At 54.6% G+C, this 18,631-nt stretch overlaps 1 protein-coding gene across 1 annotated transcript in view; it reads right to left on the bottom strand.

The window, feature by feature from the left end:
* Window positions 1-18,631, bottom strand: part of LOC123588443 (MLX interacting protein) — a 61,149-nt gene that overhangs the window by 4,982 nt on the left and 37,536 nt on the right. The window contains exons 2-16 of the mRNA XM_045459423.1: window positions 12,784-12,890; window positions 11,982-12,067; window positions 9,680-9,769; window positions 9,243-9,284; window positions 8,738-8,909; window positions 7,910-7,999; window positions 7,237-7,328; window positions 5,643-6,294; window positions 5,033-5,154; window positions 4,759-4,912; window positions 3,182-3,306; window positions 2,645-2,746; window positions 2,409-2,536; window positions 2,043-2,166; window positions 449-578 (exon numbers count right to left, since the gene is read on the bottom strand). Coding sequence (XP_045315379.1) covers window positions 449-578; window positions 2,043-2,166; window positions 2,409-2,536; window positions 2,645-2,746; window positions 3,182-3,306; window positions 4,759-4,912; window positions 5,033-5,154; window positions 5,643-6,294; window positions 7,237-7,328; window positions 7,910-7,999; window positions 8,738-8,909; window positions 9,243-9,284; window positions 9,680-9,769; window positions 11,982-12,067; window positions 12,784-12,890 — 2,216 coding nt within the window. The remainder of the gene's footprint in view (window positions 1-448; window positions 579-2,042; window positions 2,167-2,408; window positions 2,537-2,644; window positions 2,747-3,181; window positions 3,307-4,758; window positions 4,913-5,032; window positions 5,155-5,642; window positions 6,295-7,236; window positions 7,329-7,909; window positions 8,000-8,737; window positions 8,910-9,242; window positions 9,285-9,679; window positions 9,770-11,981; window positions 12,068-12,783; window positions 12,891-18,631) is intronic.

An 18,631-nucleotide genomic window follows, 5' to 3' on the forward strand; every position in this document is an offset into this window, starting at 1 on the left:
CTATCCTGCAGACGGGCAGAGAATCCCAAGCCGTTCCTGTATGTCCACCTGTTTTCATGTCACCCCTCTATAACCTCAACGTGTGGGCGTCGCCTTGTTAGTTACAAGAATTAAATCGGAAAACATCTGAAAGCACCCAGACGGCCTGGTGAACGGCAGGTGCTCGGTAAACGCAAGCTGGACCTGAGCACGGTGACACCCAGGGATGGTAGGAAGCCAAGCAGAGGCGCCAGGGGCTCTGCCCCCGCCCTGCGGTTGGCACATTCCGGTTCGGGGCCTCCTACACAGCATCATCCCGCGCTCCCGGCCCTGCTGGAGCGGCTGCTCACGGTGGAGCCTGGCCTGGCTACAGCGCTGTCTGCAGCGAAGGCCCTCCTCTCTCCGAGACTGTCGTGCAGGGGCTGGCAAGCCCCCGTGGCGCCTCGGCCCCCATGCAGCCCCTACTCACTTGGCCTGAGGACGGGCAGGGAGCAGTGCTGGTCCAGCCAGGACAGTGCCGTCCGGTGCAGTTCTTCCAGGCTGCTGGTGGACACCATCCCCTTGAAGGACTCAAACAGCGGCTTGATGATGATACTGAACTGCATTGCACGTGGGTTAAAGAAAACGTAAGCGAGGAGGAGGACCAGCAAACATGTAACCAAGAGTGGGGAGAATGAAGCCCAGCTACAGGCTTGCCCAGGATCAATTCCCCCGGGGCGGGCAAGTGACTGTACAGACAGTGGATGAGAGGCAGACATCTAGGTTAAGACGCACCCTTACATTCCCCTAAAATGTTCCCATCTAACTGTAACTGAGCAACAGGTTAATGACCACTGAGCAGGCCAGAGGCAGGGACTGAGAGGTTTGCTCGGTGTGGCACGGGGTCCTGGCACAACGACAGGAAAACCAACGGTCTTTATGTATACCGGCAAGAATAGGAGAGGCACGCCGCACACCAAATGGTGGAAGCTGTCTGTCTAGAGATAGATGAGGCCTGTGTCTGGTGATAAACACACATGCTGGCTCTTAGTCACATTCCACGTAGGTCTCCCAAACCATCCTAGGCAATCAGCTTAGTGAAGGCAATGAGCTCCATTTTCTCCTTGGTCTGAGCCATGAGTGCCTGCGGTCCAAGCCTCAGCCCAATGAGGAACGTGCCATTTTCCTAAAGAGGTTCTGGCCCATCCCAGCTGTCACCCAGCTCCATCAGTGATGAGGGCAGAGGGAGGCTGGGCCAGCCAGGCAAAGCAGAGGAAACAGAGCCGGTGTCTGTCACCTCTCCTCTCTTCAAAACCAGCCGTCAGAGTGCAAATAAAGCAGATAAAATCCTCCGCTCCCAAACAACTGTCTTCTCAGTGTGTCAGTAACAAGGCGGAGGCACGTGGCCAACCTCCCACGTGTGCAGACCGTCTGAGGCAGAGATGTGACTGGAAGGGTACGGACAAGGCAGGAGCTGTCCCCCAGAGGGGCCCTGCTGACATCTGGAAGCTGAGTGTGGGCGCACCTTGGCCCCAGACAGACCCCAGCGCTCAGGTGCATGTGCCTCATGACAGCATCAGAGGCCACGTGGTCCAAACCCAGACAACAGCCTCGAGGGAGCTGGTTTCAAATCCTGACTGTGCCACTCGGTCATTCGTGAGCCCTGGTTTCTCATCCATCACAGGGCAGTACTCACCCTCCCTAAGTAAGTTACCCCAAGGACTGAGACGGCTGCCAGGAGGTGTCAGATGAGACCCTAGCTCCTTCCTACAGGATTGTCTCTACAAGCGGCTTTAGCTCCTTGCAACCAAGTGTCTTTACTTCCCAGGCACTGAGAGAGCAAACCGGGCCTGTTCTGCCTCCCCAGGAAGCCGTGAGCCGGGACGGTCACCAACGACCGACTCCCTTCACGCCACAGCCCTGGCCAGGCCCCTCTCCCGAGGCGGAAGCCGGCACCGCCTGTTGGATGAGCCCAACGACAACCATTTATGTGGGTTTTTTCTAAAATCGCTGGGGTATCAGTGTCTGTTGTTTCAGCCTACCCACAGCTGGGGGGTGGGAGAAGCAAGAAAACCCAAAGATACAATCCAGAACTTCCAATTCTGCAGGGTCCGGCTTTTCACATACTCGTCAAACATGTCTCTCATGTGATCGAACTGGCGCCGGGTGACAGGGACTCCTGTGGCGGGGAGCAGCTGCTGGCAGGAGCTGCAACAGGCAGAATCAGAGGCAGCTCAGAGCGGCTGGCGGTGAAGCTGGACCCGGGGCACCGAACAGGCAGGGCCGGCCCGCTGTCGGCCATGGCAGGGCCGAGGGGGGGCCTCGGAAGGAGGAGGATGACAAAAACCCAGAGTGCTGCAACAGAGAGGCGGCTACGGGTGACGGGGCCTCTGTGACACGCACACAGGAGCGCAAGGCGCCAGCCCCGGGCCCCGCGTTCCCAGTCTCACATGATGGTGGTGTTGAGCTCCTCGATTTCCTCCCGCAGCCGCCGGGCTTCCTCCTGCATCTGGCTCCGCTCCTGCTGCAGCTTGGTGATGTACTCCACGGTCTTTTGCAGCGTGATGGCGTGGCTGGTCTGTGGGAGGGGCGGCGGGGTCAAAGCCGCAGCGGCCACGGCGACCCTGCCTGTCCACCCGGCACCGAGGCCAATGAAGCGGCTCCCCACCCACCCAATGCCACTCACCAGCTTGGAATTATTAGAGATCAAACTGTTAAGGGTGTCAAAGCCCATCTTGATGTTGAAGCGCCTTTTCTGCTCAGCTGAAATATGCTTCATCTGCCGGTTCTGTTGGGGAATCAAAGGGTCACTGTGATGCGGTGCTCTGTAAGGCCACCTCCCCTCCCTGCAGAATGGAGCACCTCGGCAGGGGCCACGACTGCTGCTGGTCGGCACCTCCCAGTCACCCTCAGACCCCTCCTCCACGGACCCAGTTCCCAGCTGCGGCCTGCCAGCATATTACAGGGCTCGATGCTGATTCCGGGGCTCAGACCTCACTGGTAGGTGGGGGAATGGGAAGAGGGGACCTGATCTCGAGGTTAAAGCAGCAAACGTCCAGGCTCCTGATGCTACACCCCAGCCTGGTGAGCACCAGCCAAGTGCGTGGTCCTCCTTTCCTCTGTGTCCCTAGTAAGGGACGCAGCTGCCCCAGTGGCCCCTTGATATTCTCCTTTCCTCCCCAACCCTCCAAGGAAATCAAGACCCGAGAGAGACCTGTGATACCTTTAAAGCAGCCACATTTTTGGGGTCTGCAGATTTCCCTGAGCAGTTGTTCTGGGGAGACTGGGGACTGGGGCTCTGCTCTGAAGCACATGGAGAGGCCTGCCCTGAGTTTGGGCAATCGCGACCTGAGAAGAACAGAGACTCCTCTTAGAACATGGCCGGCTACAGCAGCTGGAACGGTCCTCACCCATGAAAGGAACCCCTGCAAATCCCAAACCCTGGAAACCCATCCGGAACCTCCCACGGCAACCACAGAGCAAAAACGGGAGAAATGCTTGCCAACACCTTAAGGAGGGTTCTGTTAGGTGTGGACAAGGCCTGAAGAAGGCTGGCTGGACATTGAGTGGGAACACGGTCTGAGCTTGACCAGCCACAGGTTTTGGGGCACACGGAGAGTTTTGAGGGGAGGTGTGACTGCTAACCCAACCTCCTAAAAAGCCACGTGGAGGCAACCTGGGGTTTCCGTAGTGTCTGTAAGGCTCTGGTTCTTACCCTGTGTGTCAAGTACCCAGGTACCTGTTTATTTTTGTTCTCTCAACGCTACATATACGTTCTCTTATACTTTCTTCAATCCTGCCTACTCCCACGCAAGCCATGTCCTGGTCACTGGCATCTCTCAGGAGTCCCTCTGAGCCCCTGGGGCTGCCCCACTCAGCGCACTCTTTTCCGTGGCACCGATCTCCCTGTGGTGCTCTCTCAGGCAGAACTCCCCCCACGGCTCTGGCGCCCAGGGTTCTGTGCCTCAGAGGACAAGAGGCCACTACCTGAGCCCTAACTTACATCACTGTAGGGGCCTGGCTCATAGTCTTTGTCTTTATCTTTCCGGACTGGAGGCCCTTGTTCCTCCAATCCTCCTTGGACAAGTCCCTGTACTGTCTGATCTCTGTAAGCAAAGATCTCTCCTCCTCGTGTCTTCCTGTTCAGAAAAGACAACCGTTTACACAGAGCTCCAGGAGCAGCCACGCCCTGCTTTTACTTAAGAAGGCACCTTTGGTCTCCCTCTCTGATGTGGCATCTGAAAGGAAGGAGCCTGGGTTCTGGTTCTACCCCCACCATGAGGGGCAGAGCCTCGGGCAAATCGTTTACCCCTGGCTTCTCAGCTCTTCACTGGGCAAAATCAGTTCTACCCCGACCATCTGGCCAATGGAAGGCCCACGCTGTGGAAATGGGTTCAGCAGATGGGAGGTTCTTGAAAACTAAGGGATGACTACGTTGATGTGTAGACAAGGCTGGGTGGTTTCCGTTTTCTGGAAACTGCGGACAAGGACTCTTCGGTCCCTTTTCTGGATCAGAACAGGCAGCTCAGAGCCAGGCCTTTCTAAAGGAGTTCAGGGACGGTGGTCCCCCGAGTGCATCAGTTGCCAACACTGCACACGCTTGCCGCCTTTCTGCTGCTGTGGATGATCTGGCACAATGCCGAGCACTGGGCCGCTATCGGGCTTGTAAGATGTCACTGCACATCCTGTGAGTCCAGCCCCAAACCTAGGGAAGCCCACAGGCGGTCTCCCTGACCCAGGAGTGGGAGCTCTCAGTTGGCCCACGAAGTCCCAACTGCTCCGGCTGGAGCACACACTCACTGGAACCCGTGGCAGAGGCCTGCTCGCCCTTCACCAGGGACTCTTGCACTGTGCCTGGAGAGAAGAGCCGAGAGACAGGGGCTGGCTGGCTGCTCGTGGGATGGCCAAGGTCTGTCACCAGGATGCCACTGTGGAACTCCGTGACTCCAGGAGCCTGAGTGACACAGGAGAGAGAGGTCACCCCCAACTATAGTCATGCTGGGTGAGGACCGCCCAAGAACAGGGCCACACTGCGGTTATAAGGATGCTGAGGGTCTGTCCAGAGCCCTCTCACCCGGGCAATGGAGGCAGGCGTGAGGACCACACTGGACTGGGACACAGTAGAAGCCAACATCCCTTCTCTCTTCAGAGGGCCTGATGTCATAATCACTGCTTGAGGTTGTCCTGAAAAGGCAGCTGCCAGAACAAGAAGGTGAGGGTGGTGTCCCTGAGCCACGGGCGGCCTGGCTGGGCCCAGGCCCAGGCCCAGTGCACAGTGCTCCCCAGGAGAAGCATAGCCCCTGTTGCTGCTCAGACATTGCTTTCCTCACCACAGGAAAGATAAGACCACAAGGGTACCTGACCTTTGTTTTGTAACTTCTCCTTGAAGGGGACAGATTATAGACCTACAGACCTAGGACGGATTATAGATCACCCGGACCATGCTTTTTCAAACTGGGTTGAGACTAACTTTAAAAGAACAACAGAGGGTATACATAAGAGACTAGATCACACACATGCAGATCAGAATACTCCTTTCACGTCACTGTGTGTGTGCGTGTGTGTGTGCGCGTGCGTGTGTGCGTGCGTGCGTGTGTGTGTGTGACAAGTTTGCAAGCCTCGGGGACAGGGAAATATTCCTCAGGAAGGGGAGACCAGACTCTGACTTCCCTCCACTGACTTACCTGAGGCGATGCAAGCATTCTTCAATACCAAGGACACGGGCTCAGGTTTGGGAGCAGGCACTATTTTGGGGGGCTGCTTGGGCCTCCCCCCAGTCAAGGAGACCGGTTTGGGTTGCACAAAAGTTAAACAGGGTTGAGAAGGCCCAGCGGTTGGAGGCCGGGTGACTGGAGGCAGTGCCAGGCCACAGGGCGACACCGAGGGGGTGGGATGGTGGGTGGTGATGACAAGGCCCTGGCTCTGGCTGAAGGTGGTAGCAGATGCATCGTGGGTGAGGGTGGCGGAGGCCGTGTGCGTGATGACGGAGGGCGACTTGCTGGCTCCAGCAAACTTCGGCTGTAGGAAGGCGGGTGGAGCCAGGGGGCTCAAGGCAGTGGCCGGGGGTGGGGCTAACGGCAGAGCAGGGGAAGCAGGCGCCGGGGCAGGGCTGGGAGACAGCAAGGGCATGGTGAACACCGGGAGGAAAGGCTGGGGGACACTCAGAGGCTGTGCAGAGGGACCGAAGTCTGTAGGCTGGATAAAGGGGTCTCCAGGTCGGGGAGCTCGATCGCAGCCCGGCCTATCCGTAGGGTCTAGGGTGGTGGCTGCAGGAGGCGAAATGAGGCCATCAGGGAGGTTCACGGTGGGGAGAGCAGGGGCTGGCAGGATGCTCTCCTGAGAAAGGAAGGACACGTGCTGGATCACACAACTTGCCATCACTTCCCGGTACAACACACCACAAAGTCCAACAACGTGTGGTGGGCGCCTGAGCAGAACCTCCGGACAGAGGGACAAGGCGATGGTTCCCGTCCCCACGGCTGCTAACTGGGGGGAACGGAGCTGTGTCTCCCCAGGCATCCGCAGGGGTCTTGTTTCCATTAGGGACTAAATGATAACACAGAGCTCAGACAAAGCGACTGTCTGCACACAGTTGGCTCTAGGCCTGGGAGGATCTTGTTTCTGAAGTCCAGCAGGGGTCCCCCCAAAGTCCCTGCCATCTTCTGTTACAGAGCAGAGGCAGCCTGGATCACAGCTGCTCATGGGGTTCCCCCAGGACAGTTTCACGTATCAACTTCTAGAGGTCACCTCTTCCTAAAAGAGAAACGCTATAAGGAATCAATTGTCAGGATCTCAGTCTCTACAGAAGAACTTCTTCCCAGAACAGATGGAAGAAGATGGGGCCAGGTTTCTGGTGTCTAACTGGATACGGGTACCAGCCTGAGAGGCCCTGAGGGCAAAGAGCCATGCCTCATTCAGCTCTGCAGCCCCAGCACCCGATAACCAACTACTGTTAATTGCTGAGTAAAAAGTAAGAGAAATACACAGAACTTGTTTTTATTAGCGGTCCATGTTTTTCTTTGCTAAGCCTCTCTAAACTGGTCAGAACAGAGCTCACCGCACACAGGTTACGTGCAGCCTTAGGCAGGGGCGCCTGCTTACTGACAGTCTCTCTCCCCTCTTGGATATCTCTGCGTGCTTTCGAGGAGGGCCAGAATAACTTCTTTATGCGTTAGTTGTGTGTTCAGCCCTAGATCTGGCAAGCCCGAGTGTGTTGCTTATGACTGTGTAGTTACTTATTAGCCTGGCCCTCGGCCCCCCTGCCCCCACTCCCTCTACCTGAGCAGGTGGGCTGTTGGGATCCGGTGCAGGTGCTGAGACAGGAGCAGGCAGCACGGAACCAAAAATGGAGCGGCTGGAATAGAAGAGGTCTGAAAGACAACAGCAGGGGCCTTTGAGCTCCATGTGCCCATCACATCCTTGAAATAAGATCCAAGCGAACAGGGCACTGAGCCCCATCTTACCCAGAGGAGTGCCATGGCATTCCCCCCTGAGGGCGTTCCCCCCTGAGGTAACTCTGCAGAAAGAGGCCCTCTGATTGGAACCGCTCATGCTGGCAACTAGTGCGGGCTCTCAAATACTCCCAGGCCTGGTGTTTCGTGGGCTCTTACGAGCCCAGTTCTAACTGCAGGACACTGCTGGGAGGCGGCTGTGTTGCCAGCGCCCTCTGCTGCCTAGAGGGAGAACTGCTTACGGTTCTGGGCAAACCTGAGGATCTGAGACCGCAGGAATGAGAATGGCAATTCCCTTGAGAGAGAACCGTGTGGCAGAAAAGCTTCCCAGACCTTGCAACTACTACCAAAAAAAAAGGTAGTTCTGGATAAATTCCAAGTCTTCCCCTCTGCCCATTCTAACAGTCCCCTCCACGAAGGGGAAGCACCAGTGTGCTTGCTCTGTCCTGGGCAAAAGGAGATCCCGGCAGCCATGCTCTCTGCCTGCCCCGAGTCCTCACCCTGGAAAGGTTCAAATGTGTCCATGAAGTCCAGGTTGGGCTGCAGGGGGATGAGCCCCGGCTGGATCATGTCGGCATTCCCCAGATGTGCTGCAAGAATCAGAAAGGAGACAGAGGCATCATTCTGCCTTCTCAGGCAATGTTGCAGGAACACATAAAAGGCCTGGAACGGGTCCTCCTGGCCCTGTTCACACTCCAGATTCTTCCAAGGAGAAGTGCAGGGAGATGGCTGGAATTTCTACCTTCTTGTGAGTTCATGGCTATTCTCCCCCTTCAGAAGGCAGGAAAGAAAGTGAGTTTTTATAAGAAGAGTGAAGTGAGTATCCCAACAAGCGCAAGAACAGCGATGCAGAGATCCCTGGTTCTAACTGCTGGTCTGTGGGCTCTTCCCTGAAGGGTAACTGGATGCCTGAATGCTGCCAGGGAAAAGGTCATGCTCAGGAATACCTGATTTTCTTCACAGTGAGTCAGAGGCCCTGTCACTCGGCCTAGGCACAGATCCTCCGCTCAGGGGACAGTATCAGAAATGGCAAACTGATTCAGACCAAATCCCCACCGTCTTCTCACAGTGGCACCACAGGCATGACAGCTGCCCAGGAAGGCCCATTTGCAGTCCCCACGCTCTCAGTGCATGTGACCCTCAGATGCCAGTGACACTGGCCAATCTTTCTGGCAGCCTGCCCTAATTAAGTGGTGCCCAGCAGCTAAGAGATGGCCTTGAGGCAAATCCTGCCCTGGGGGCCCCGGGGGGGGGGGCGGGGGAGGGCGGGGCTGGCAGAGAAGGACACCAGCTGCATGTTGGAAGCCAAGGATCCAGAGGTGGGTTACCTATTTCCCGGGGGTTGGGCCAGGCCACCGGCTGGTGAGAGGAAAGTGTGGAGAAGAGGGTGTCGCTGAATTCTGACATGAGCATGTCTGTGTCCAGCAGTGGGTCCTCCTCCATGGGCACCGGGGTCTTCCATCCGTCCCCACGTTTGTGCCAATAAAGCATGTCATCATCCTACCGCCAACAGAAGGGGAAGGACAAGTCCCAGGGGACTGGTGAACTCAGAACTCCCAATCCCATCACGCAGGGAGGCGCTACCCTAGTTTACGGACCGGCAAGGGCTGCTCTAAGAGATGAGGCGGTGGGTGAGCAGGGAGAACTGGCCTGTTTCCTTAGCCTGCATGTCCTCTGTGTGACAAGGGGGGTGGCCCCCCTGGAGCTGCGGGGACAGCCTGTGTCCCTACCACCTTCGGCTGCGGGCTTCACCGTGGGGCCACCCACATCATTGCCGCTTCCCATCAGAGGAGGGTTCCTCTGCGGGTCCTCCCAGCCCCACCGTGCACTCACCCGGGCCAGGCTGGAGAGGTCCTCATCCTTGTGCTGCTGCAGCTACGGAGAAAAGAGGAGAAAAGAGCTTCATTCAGGGGCCTGGGAGGGGATGAGGCCCTCGGCCTCTCCTCCCAGAACCATCCGGGCCTCTTCTCCCTGGGAGGCCTGTGAGGGGTCTTGTTCTCTGCCGTCGCCAGGCCCACGCTGGGCAGAGACGAGATTCCCAACCAGCGTCTGTGGAATAAACAGCCCCGGTTCGCAGCGGGAGAAACTGAGAGCACAGGTAACACGACCGAAGCAAGTCCACCGCTCGGGCTGGGCTAGAACACTGGCTGCCACGGGAGCAGCAATGGAGCCACGACCTCGGGGGCCAGCGTCTGGACACAGGCCTTCGGTCCTTCCCTCCTCTACGGGGGCTTCCTGCACATGCTCTTCTCGGAGCCCAAGCCGGGTACCCTTTTCTTGAAGTAGGTTCTCCACTTGTGATATTCCCGGATCACGATCTCAATGCGGCTCTTCCAGTACTTTCCTTCCGTGGTGATGGCCTGTGAAGAGAGGCAGGTCACGGTCAAAAGAGGGGCATCCAGGCTGACCGGCAGAACTCAGCCTGAAGACAGAGATGTGTCTGACACCGGAAGTCAGCCCCGGGCAGCGTGGCTCAGAGGGCCCTGCCACGCGCCTACAACCTCATTCGCCGACGTGTCCCGCCTCTCCAGTGCTACGACCAGCCTCTACCTAAGGACGTGCTTTTATTTCACGACCTCAGATGACCAAGGGCAGCTTCGGCAGCATGGTTCCTAAGGGTCCGGATTGGAGCATGGGTCAGAGAGAATGCTTGGGCAGGGGAGAGGGAGAGAGATGAGGGGGAGGGGGAGGGGGAGGGGGAGGGGGAGGGGGAGAGGGAGGGGGAGAGGGAGAGGGAGAGGGAGAGGGGCCTCCGCCCTGGTGCCGGAAGAGCCCTACAGAGAGAGCCAGGGGTAGCAGTGAATGCCTGATCCAGGAGACCCTGCCACATTTTCGAAGGGTGAAAACAAACGGCCAATCACAGAAGTTTTAGGTGGAAAGTGACTCCAAGAGTAGCTACTTCAACCTTCCCATCATGCACGGGAGCCCCTTCCAAGATATCCCTGAAGCGCTCTGGCAACAAAGAAATCAGGACTGCCTCAGAGAGCCGGCCTCACTTTCAGATTGCTTTTTGTTTACGGCTGGAGTATATTAAAGCGAGTCCCAGGTATCGTTAAGACCCATTTAATTTCACCCAAAAATACTTCACTGTGGGTCTCTCTGACAGTGAAGAATCTTCACAGTGGATAATACAGTATTATCACCAAACCCAACAAAATGATATTCCTTAATATTGTCTAATATCAGACACACCCCACAGCTCAAAAGGGTCTTTCATTGGGTTACTTTCTAATTTTTCCCATTCCATCCAAACAGTGAGACGTGCTTGGATAGCACTGAAACAATGCAGAAGGGTGTAAAGGGTACCTGCCTCACTGTAATCCTCCTTCCCAGAAGTACCCACCAATAAAGGATTTCTGTATATCCTTCTAGACTTTTCCTACACACCCACAATCACATAGATACACTTTATTCTTTTTTATTAAAAAAAATTAAAGTTTCTTTTTGAGAGAGTGCACGCGCGTGCCCAAGAGCATGGGTGGGGCAGAGAGTGAGGGAGGCATAGAATCCGAAGCAGGCTCCAGGCTCTGAGCTGTCAGCACAGAGCCCAACACGGGCTCAAACCCATAAAGTGTGAGATCATGACCTGAGCCAAAGTCAGACACTTAACTGAGCCACCCAGGCACCTCTAGATACACACTTTAAAAAATTAACATAAAGTTACTAAAATACAGTTGTGCAACTTTTTTTTTTCATTTACTATTTCTTCAGTATCTTCTTATTTCAGCATATAAAGATCTTGAAGTCATTTTTTTTAAGGATTTTATTTTTTGAGAGAGAAAGCACGCATGCACGCATAAAAGCTGGGGAGAGGGGTAGAGGGGGGAAGGGGGGAAGTGAGGGAGAGAGAGAGGGAGAGAGAGGGAGAGAGAGGGAGAGAGAGGGAGAGAGAGAAATCCCAAGCAGGCTCTACACTCAGTGTGGAGCCTGATATGAGGCTCGATCCCATGACCCTGAGATCACGACCTGAACTGAAATCAAGAGTCAGACACTTGGGGTGCCTGGGTGGCTCAGTGGGTTAATGTCCGACTTTGGCTCAGGTCATGATCTCACAGTTTGTGGATTCAAGCCCCGCGCTGGGCTCTGTGCTGACAGCTCGGAGCCTGGAGCCTGCTTCAGATTCTGTGTCTCCCTCTCTCTGACCCTTTCCCGCTTGACTCTCTCTCTCAAAAATAAACATCAACATTTTTTTTTTATATAAAAAAAGAAGAGACGCTCCACCGACTGAGCCACCCAGGCATCCCTTTAGATCATTCTTTGTTGAAGATAATCTGTCTTGTAAGGAGACCAAATCCCTCCCTGCTGACGTCCAGAGAAATGCCAACATTGAGGGTAAGTCCCAGGGAGAGAACCCCTTAGTCCTCAGGTCAGCCCAGCCAGAGAAGAGGGGAGCCCCGTGGGCTGTCACATCCTCGTCCTTGCGAGGACACCATGGCGGCCAGGGCAGCAAGGCTAGACCTTTTCCCTGAACCCCCACTGCGGAATCCACCCCCTATTCCCAGCCCTGGGAGAGCTGCTTCCTCCTGATGAGGGAGGATCCTTTCCAGCTACTAATGGTCCAGGGCCAAGTACCTCTGGCCTGCGATGCTCATCCACTTCAACAGAGCCATCTAGTGGAGTGACGAAGTGGCACACGGGATTCTTGCGCTTCTCCAAATCTGGGCAGAGAAACGAGGAGACATCATTGCTATGACCAAGACCCCTGAAGGAACCCCTGCCCGCTCTGTCCACGTGCCCCTCAAGGTGCGGCCCTCCTTCCCTCGAAAATGAGATTTCAGAGAATAAAGGAAAAGAATCTGTAACTCATAGGTAAGGTAGGCATTCTGGCTTATCAAGAGAAATGCCAGCCTAACCCAAGCATGCCCCCAGCACGCGGATCTCCTACAGAGGCCACAGGATCTACCTGCACGAAAGCCAGCTAGACACAGAACGAGGCCTGGGTCTGCATCTTCTTTGAAAATAGGAACTGTTCCCTGACTCTTTGAATGTCACTCTCTGCTACGCCCTCCTTGACTCCCCTGAAAAGAACTAACCCCTCCTTCCTCCTCTGCCTTTACAACACTGGGCCCAAGCGCCTAACCTAACAGTGGGCATGTGATGCTGTGAGCAACTGGCTAACACGTCTGTCTCCTGCAGATTATAGGCAACTACATGACCACACGACTGGCCCCCCGTGCCTCATGGCCGAGAAGTATCCAGTTCATTAGGATCCGGCTTGGTTTTCCTATTGCTGCAGACTGCCCAAGAGAGGCTTCCTTTTGAGGCACAATGTCTGGAAAGTGGGCTCTGGGGACCCGAGGTGCACAGGCTTCCAGGTGCTAGAACCTTGGGGCCCCTGCGGTCCCCTCCTGCCGGAAGGCCAAGTAGCACTCACACTGCATGTACCACGCCCGCCAGATGGCATTATTGAGCCGTATCTTGTCTCTCCACTGGAGCTTCAGGCCCTTGAAATTCTTCCACTTTGGAGACACCAACTTCCCACTGAAAGGCAAGACCAAGAAGGGAAACTTAGTGGTTCCTCTGAAAATGAAACAAAATCACAAAGTGCCACCCGATCACTCCAGACCCAGAGTAATCTATCACAAGCCACAGGCTAGGCTTGAGAGAATACACACGTCACTCCGGGATTTCTTCAAAGGGATCAGCAACAGGGAAGGGGGAGGTGTGCGTGGCGGCAATGGTGTCCGCGGCTCGCAGGGGAGGCAGGGCTGGCTGCGGCTGCGAAGTTTGCAGTGGGAGAATGGGTATGTGGTTACTGCCCTAGGCTGCTGGCTTTCACAGGTCTTTTAAATTTTTCATAATAAAAAATTAAGAATCTTTTGATTTTTCAATATAGCAAACCATCACGTTGTGCATCTTCTGAAACTTGTGCAATGTTGTATGTCGATTACAACCCAATAAGGCTGGGGCGAAAAAGAAAGAAGGAAATCTGCTGGCGACTGAATGAAAGCCAAGCTCCTTTAACCTGGTCCGTCTCCTCTGCCACCAGTCCCCAGGAGGCACTTACAATACAGGCACACAAGTGTCCCACTGGCCTTAGAGCCTGTGGGGCCCTCTCCTGCCTCCAGGCCTGTGCACACACGGTCTTCACTCTTCGTGGAGCTCCTTCTGCCACCTGCTCGTCCTTTAACACACTGCTGCAATACCATCTGGCCTCCCCCAGGCTGCTGCCGACCCCTTCAGGGCTCCCTGAGCACCATTCAGACGCAAAGGCAGCACGGAGCTACCCTCCACAAAGCAATGTCTACACCCACACCTCCACGCAGCCCGTGAGATGTCATCACCCTGAGCACCCAGCGGAGAACCTGGCACACAGCAGGGGCTCAGGTAATCACTGTTCGCCAGATGAGTTAAAGAGCCCCACACACCAAGCTGACAGCAGGCGAGGCGCACCACCTGGCACAGCCTTCTCGGAGAGTTGAGTTTTCCAAGTGCTAAGATAGAAGCCACCTCTGGGTGGCTGACACAGGGTTTCCCTTTTTCAGAAGGCATGAGGCGTGCAAGGCGCCATCTTCGGTCCACATCCAAGGGGGATCAGGTGGTTCTACCTGTGAGCCACAGCCCTGCCTCTTCTGCTGACCCAACTCAGAAAGACCTTGTGAGGAAGAACAACAGTTATCTCCAGAGACGGCACCCAAACAGTAAGACTTACCGGAACCCGAGAGCCTGGCTTATAAAGCAAAGCCCCTGGCTATGCGCCTGGCAAAGACCTCAAGCCTCCCCCACTCACCCCAGGGAGCCAGGCTTCAGATCACACAGGCCAGAAGGCTACGATCCGCAAAGAGAAAACATCACAGGACGCCCTCGTAAGAATCGGAGGGACGGACAGCAGCAGCCTCAGCTCAAAGGGTTAGAGGTTTCAAACCTGTCACACACCCTCCTTGCTGCCTGTCCCCAGTCCAAAGGCACTCCTAACCCAGCTCCGAGTGGTCCACTTGCACTCAGGGCCAGTGGCCAGGGCTGGAGCCTCGGCTGCATCACACGTGCACCGGGCAGCTTTTGCAGTTGGGTAACCTGTCTGACAGCTGGATAATAATAACTCAGGATGATACCATCTCCTCCAGAGTATGTGCATAAGGATTAAGTGACGGTGCGTATGTATGTACACATATACACTTAGACACATATAACTGGTAAGCCTAAAGCAAAATATGTTATTAATAGCCATCTCCAAGTTACTTCTGAAAAGCCCGAGTCTTAACACCCCGACTTGAAAAGTTCCTTCTTTCGTGTTTGCCACCACTGTCACGTGGCTCTTCCTTCCCCACAGGAGGAAAAAAGTGACACCCGTGGGCCCACCCTCAATACCAGTGAACAAAGACCTGGGCAGAGGTCAGCCCTGTCCAAGCGCTTTGAAGGCAGGAACTGGGTCTCATTCCCTCATTCGAGAAGGGCGAGCGCTAAGAGCGGAGGAAAGGGGCAGATGGGGAAATGAGGCCCCGCCCCTGGGGAGCATACAAGGTGCTGAGGGTCATAAAGGAGGACAGAGGGCTGGGGTAGCACACAGCCTCATAACCAACCCAGTCAGAGCAGTCAGAAGAGGCTTTCTGAAGGCTTGGTGACATCTCAGCCAAGGCCTGGAGGCTCAGGAAACTTGGGCTAAACCACAAGGTGGCGAGTGCCCCTGCCTGTGACAGCCTTGACGTGAGCCAGAACACGCCTGGTCGGGAGCTCCAGGACGAGACGGAGCGCCGGGGGAGGCGTGCAGGGTGCTTTAAACCGGGCTGGGGAGCAGAGTAGATTAGGTCCCTCCGCTTGGCAAACCAACCCTCCCTCCCCTCCTCTGCAAGATCTTTCAGCAACTGAGTATCTAGCCAGGCAGGTGGTTCCAGGGGGAAAAAAACAATTAGAAAACTCCCTCTTTTTTATTTCCTTAAGGGGAAAAAATCCCACTTTTTCTATAACTGACAGCTTCCTCTTACCGAAGCCCAGGATTCAAAGGCCACCTGCACAGAGGGCTGCTGAGGACAGAAGCCCAGAAGGGTTACAATGCAAACGAGGAAGGACCCCGGAGAAGAGAACAACCTCTGGTGTCCTGCCGTGTCTGTTAAGAACTAACCACTGGGTGGGGCGCCTGGGTGGCTGCATCCATGCTTAAGCATCCGACTCAATTCTGATCTCGCCTCGAGTCCTGATCTCATGGTTAGTGAGTTCCAGCCCCCGACAGGCTCTGTGCTGACAGAGCTGAGCCTGCTTGGGATACTCTCTCTCCCTCTCTCTGCCCTTCCCCTGCTCGCTCTTGCTCTCTCTCTCAAAAATAAATAAACTTAAAAAAAAAAAAAAACCACAAAACCATTGGCTTAAATACAAACAGACCCTTACCCCTGCTTTGTGAAGAAAAAGTGACTGAGGGGCGCCTGGGTGGCTCAGTCGGTTGAGTGTCCGACTTTGGCTCAGGTCATGATCTCACAGCTTGTGAGCTCGAGCCCCACGTCAGGCTCTGTGCTGACAGCTCAGGGCCCGGAGCCTGCTTCGGATTCTGTGTCTCCCTCTCTCTCTGCCCCTCCCCACTGCGCACGCACGCTCTCTCTCAAAAACAAATAAGCATTAAACATTTTTTTAAAAAATTAAAGAAAATACCCATGACTTACGGGTGCCTGGGTGTCTCAGTCAACGGTTGAGCGTCCGATCTCGCGGTTCATGAGTTTGAGCCCATGAGAGTGTCTCCCTCTCTGCCCCTCCCCCACTGCACGCGCGTGTGCGCGCGCGCTCTCTCTCTCTCTCTCTCTCTCTCAAAAATAAATAAACATTAAAAAAAAGAAGAAGAAAACAGAAAATGACTGACATGTGCATAAGATCACCTTCTCAAAGAGGCCAGATCATGCTGGCAGCTTCAATCACTTACAATGAAGAGGTATGATGATACAGAGAGAGCTCAAACCCTACAGGCTAGAAACCAAATCCGACGGGGGCAGTCTGGGATTCTCTTCTTCTTCCTCCTCGCTTGCTGAAATGCTTCACTTTTCCTTGACGTTTATGTCAAATTTGGCCAAACTTCAGCACAAATATATAGGAGGTCAGAATATACAACTGGTATCACAGCATCCCAGATTTCTGTAATATCTCAACAGTCAACAGGTGGTGCTCAACCAACACAAAGAAGTGAGTCCAAAACCAAAACTCAAACCACCGCCAGATGTAGAGACGGTGAAAGAGCTGCAAGGACGGTTTTCACGGTGACTGACCGCTCCTTGCCCACACAAATTTCAAGACAAGATCTTAAGAAGGAACACGCACGGTTCTATGCGTCAAGGTACTACAGAGAAAAAAGGATTCCATAGACACGTTTTTAGGAAAATATGGGCATAATTTCTGTAAATCTCCTCACTGCCTTTGGTGCTCTGAGGTCCCTGCCAATCTTCAAGGGGAGAAGAGGAGACATTCCTTATGTAGACGTCCACAGACCAAACCTGGGACTCTTTCTATGGGGGGTACCCAAAGTCCCATTTCCTGGGGGACATACAAGGAAAGGCTGCTCTAAACACTCGTAAACGGGAACCTGCAGCTCCCTGGAGAGCTCCCTACAACAGTAGCCCCCAAAGCATCTGTAGTCGGGCTTCTGGTCCCCCCAACCCTGCCCCAGCTTAACTCCTCTTCCAGACATGGCTGACAGGGGTACTTCTTGGTCTAACTCAGGATTATGCCACATTCCTCCCTTTAAAGTGTAACCAGAAACACATTACAAAGATTTCTGAGACCACAGCTTCTATGTTTGCCAAAGCCCTCTTCTGGCCTAACCTCCCCAAACTGCCCTCCTACATGCCCCGTGGGCCGCCCTGTTGGAACAGTGACCCCAGATTCTCCCCAAACTAAGAGAAGGCCAAGGTGTACGGCTGACTCATTCCAGCACAGTGCCTGGTACATGGGAGGCGCTTGTAAACATGGAGCCGCTAAATGAGTACTACCCCTTTCTTTCCATAATGAAAAATCTTCATATGGCCCTGCCGCAGGCCACTCTCCTAGAAGACAGGTTCACGACCCGGAACAGGAAATTCAGAGTACAACAAAGGTCTCCCTCAAAACTGCTGTTGGATGCACTAGCAAACTCTGAATTCTTCAGCGGGCTGGTAAGAGACCGCTTTGGAATGGAAGCTTTGCACAAATAGGAGCTGAAATAAAGAACAGGGGTGGACGGGACCAGGAGGGGATTTTTGGATTCCGTCCATCCCAGGTAGGATTAACTTCTAATGCCCAGTTGGACCATTCTCTCCAACAGAAAGCAGGCAGAGGGCTCCAGGGCCTGTCACTACAGGCCCCAGAAAAGGAGTGGGGCCCATGCGTTTGTTCACTGAACCATACTTGCTTGTTGTGGGGCCAACACTTCTTGGCCATTCCTAGAAATGCTTCCTGGATGCTCACTAGCAAAACGGTGCTAGGCCTGCCTCCCCCTCACTCCCACCCGGCTATGTGACGTGTGTGTGTGTTGGCAGTGAGCGCAGTGAGCGCAGTGAGCAGAAAACGAGGAACTGGAGTGGGTGGTCCAGGCCCCTCCCCTCCTCTCCTCTTGGGAGCAAGCTGCCATTCATCCTGCTCTGCTCCTACAGAGCCCAGGGCCGGGCTGGGGCCTGTCCTAGGCCCAGGACCACCTGGAAAGACAGTCTGGGGCTCACTTGTAAGCCATACACTCAGCTTGATCAACAATAAAAGTAATATTCTGGCTGCTATCTACTGACTTTTTTATTGCGGTAAAGCACATTTAGCATAAAATTGACCATTTTAACGATTTGATTACAGCGTACGATTCAGTAGCATTAAGCACATCCACAATGCTGTGCACCCATTACTGCCACCTAGTTTCGGAACGGTTTTCATTGCCCCAAAAGGAAACCCTGTACCCGTGGAGCAGTCACTCCCCATGTCCTCCTCCTCCCCTTGCCCTGGCAACCACTCATCTACTTTCTGCGGCCATTTGTGTGTGGCTTCCTTCCCTAAGCACCCTGGTTTCAAGGGTCATCCGCGTTGTACCACGTGCTAGTGTTTCATTCTTTTCCACGGCCGAATCCTACTCTGCTGGATGGACAGACCCCCTTTGTTTGCTGTTTCACCTTTCTGCTGTCGTGACTAGTGCTGCTATGGACCAACTGCTTTACTTCCCAAACAGTTCAGCACTCTGGCAGGGGAGAGGGGTCTGATCGTTCAGCTGGCGCTGTGGACACAACGATGGGCAAAAACAATGTGAACTTTGCTGGGGGGCAAGCGGACAACTGTCTATTGACACTTTC

The sequence above is a fragment of the Leopardus geoffroyi genome, chromosome D3 (assembly GCF_018350155.1).
Source record: "Leopardus geoffroyi isolate Oge1 chromosome D3, O.geoffroyi_Oge1_pat1.0, whole genome shotgun sequence".
In the NCBI taxonomy this organism is placed as follows: domain Eukaryota; kingdom Metazoa; phylum Chordata; class Mammalia; order Carnivora; family Felidae; genus Leopardus; species Leopardus geoffroyi.